At 46.9% G+C, this 2,666-nt stretch overlaps 1 protein-coding gene across 1 annotated transcript; it reads left to right on the forward strand.

Annotated features, from left to right (window-relative positions):
- The first annotated feature begins 200 nt into the window (after nucleotides 1-200).
- On the forward strand, nucleotides 201-2,326 carry LOC130821729 (uncharacterized). The gene is made up of 2 exons (XM_057687517.1): nucleotides 201-962; nucleotides 1,118-2,326. The coding sequence occupies exons 1-2, from the start codon at nucleotides 201-203 to the stop codon at nucleotides 2,324-2,326; spliced, it is 1,971 nt and encodes a 656-aa protein (XP_057543500.1).
- Nucleotides 2,327-2,666: the final 340 nt, after the last annotated feature.

Consider the following 2,666-nt stretch of genomic DNA (forward strand, 5'->3'; position numbering starts at 1 on the left):
TGGCTCCTAAAAGAAATCCCACACAAACCGCAACCGTGCATAGCACAGATACAGACACTTCCGCTGGTCACGCTAACAATCAAGCCATGACTCGTCGTGATCTGGACATGCTAACGCGCAACCTCACTGCCGCCTTTTCCGAACAACTCCGTGTCGTCATGAATAACAATAACCCGCCTCAGCAGTAGGTATTGGAAGAAATGGCGGACCAGATTAAAAACCTTCGCGAGAGAATCGAACCCCAAGAGTTGTCTAAATCCCGTGGATCTCAGGATGGAAACTCGAGGATGTCACATTCCAGCAGACGCAATAAGAAGAGGCGGGAGAGATCGAGATCCCGCACAAGTTTCAGCAGGAGTAATCCACAAGATCGCGTATCCAAGACCGCCTCCCAAGATGCCCGGACCTATCTAGAAAGCAAAAAGCAGAAGGCATCCGAAAGCGTCCAATCGCTGGTGGATAGAAGGAGGCAAGAGAGGAAGAAGGCGCAGCTCGCAGGATCTAGCCATCCCGGGAGTCCTGTCACCATGCCCCGAAATGAGGTCGAGGTAAATAACCTCCCTGAAGATCCTACGCCAATAATCTCCCTGTTGGCTCCAGAAATACTAAATACCCCCAACCAGGGGAGAATAAAAATCCCAAACATGACGGCATTCGACGGCACGTCATGCCCCGAAGAACACTTGATGGCTTACAAAAATTTGACGGTGCTGCACACTACCAACCCATCCTTGTGGTGTAAATTCTTCCCAACTACTCTTACTGGAGTAGCCTTGACATGGTACAACTCCCTTCTGGGAGGAAGTATCCATAACTTTGCCCAATTAGAAGGCAAATTCCTAGGTCATTTTGTGGCATCCAGGAGGCAGGAGAAATCAAACTTCCATTTGCTTAGCATAACGCAACTGGAAAGGGAATCCATATCATCTTACTTGAAGAAATTCCATGAGGCAGTACTGGAGGTGACGAATTTGGAAGAATCAGTCGCCTTGAACGCCCTAATCAACAGAATGAAGGCTCAAAGACTGAAGTTCCAGTTGGTCGAAAGTCAGGTGAAGACATACGCGGAGGCCATGAAGATATGTCAAAGCTATGTCAGGCCTACGAGATATGTCAGGCACATGACCCAAAAAGGCGAAAGTCTGAAAAGAAAGATGTCGCATCCTCCCATCAATCTTTACGGAACAGAGAGGAGCATTCGTCAAGGAGGGACAGGAATTACATGCCGCGTCGTCCAGAGCCCCTGTCAGACATGGGACCTCCACGATCCCGGCACGTATATATCGCGGAAGGGGAGTCCAGGACGCGGAATTTGCTAGACGGAGGTAACGACCCGATGTTCAATCGAAACAGGAAGGACATTTTCTTCGCTGTTCGAGATAAGTTGCCAGCTCCACCTCCTACTACCACTCCTTCCGATAAACGCAACTACAATCTGTGGTGTGATTACCACAAAGAGCACGGCCATACTTTGGCCCAGTGCCGCGAACTCAAACGTATCCTACATCAATTGGCTGATGAAGGAAAACTGTCGAGGTTCGTTAACCGAAGGGACTATGACGCAAGAGGAGAAGCGGAAAGAAGGCAGTGGAATCAAAGACGCGGATCCCCCAAGAGGGATGAGACAAGGCGTGAAAGTTCCAACACACAAGGAACTATCAACGTAATTTTCGGAGGATACACTGAAGAATATCCTACCATTCGAGCCGCGAGGGATAGCGTCTATACTCTGCTGAAAGGACCTCTAAAAACCGTATCAAAGGGACCGATCATAAGATTTGATGCCACTACTTCCCAACTGTTGCAACAACCACACACTGATCCTTTAGTGGTTACCATCAAGATTGGGCAAATGATGGTGAGGCGAGTATTGGTGGATACCGGAAGCACAGCCGATCTTATAACGATGGAATGCCTAAAAAAAATGAAATTCGAAGAAAAGAACCTGCAACCCCTTGATAAACCTTTGATTGGGTTTGGAGGAAACCAGGTCATTCCAATGGGAACAATCATACTCCCTGTGCGAGTAGGGGAAAGAAGCGGAAGCAGAACAATGCCCGTGCGATTCACGGTGGTAGATCTGGCGTTCCCCTACAACGCCATCATGGGACTCCCACTCATCAACAAGATCAAAGCGGCAATCTTCCCTCACCAACTCTTGTTACAGTTTGAGCAGGACGACGGACAAGTGGGCATCCTCAAGGGAGACCAGGTAATGGCCCGCCAATGCCTCATCAACACCTTGAAACGAGGAACTTCCGTCATCCCTTCTAAAAGAGGAAGGGGAGAAAAGTCTCCTTCCCTCATGAGTATAGATGGACAATAGCCCTCATTCATCAGTCTCAATTTCAACTAACAACAGTGTTAGTCAAATTAGACAATAGCTCTCATTCATCAGTTACAATCGTTTTTCCGTCACAATTTCAATTTCAATATAGTAGAAGTTTCAATAATTCATTCATCATCCAACGTCAAATTCCAATGTTTCCAATTATTCGGTGTTATATTCTACATTCTCGAAATTATCTAGTCTTCAAAATGTAAAGTTGTCGGACGTACTCGACATCCGTTTACACAGCCTTAAGCTATCAAGTATCAGACGCCCACTGAACTTCCTTATTGCAAATCTTATTAAAATCAGTGTTTTTCATAGACTCTGCAGCAAT

The sequence above is a fragment of the Amaranthus tricolor genome, chromosome 8 (assembly GCF_026212465.1).
Source record: "Amaranthus tricolor cultivar Red isolate AtriRed21 chromosome 8, ASM2621246v1, whole genome shotgun sequence".
In the NCBI taxonomy this organism is placed as follows: Eukaryota; Viridiplantae; Streptophyta; class Magnoliopsida; order Caryophyllales; family Amaranthaceae; genus Amaranthus; species Amaranthus tricolor.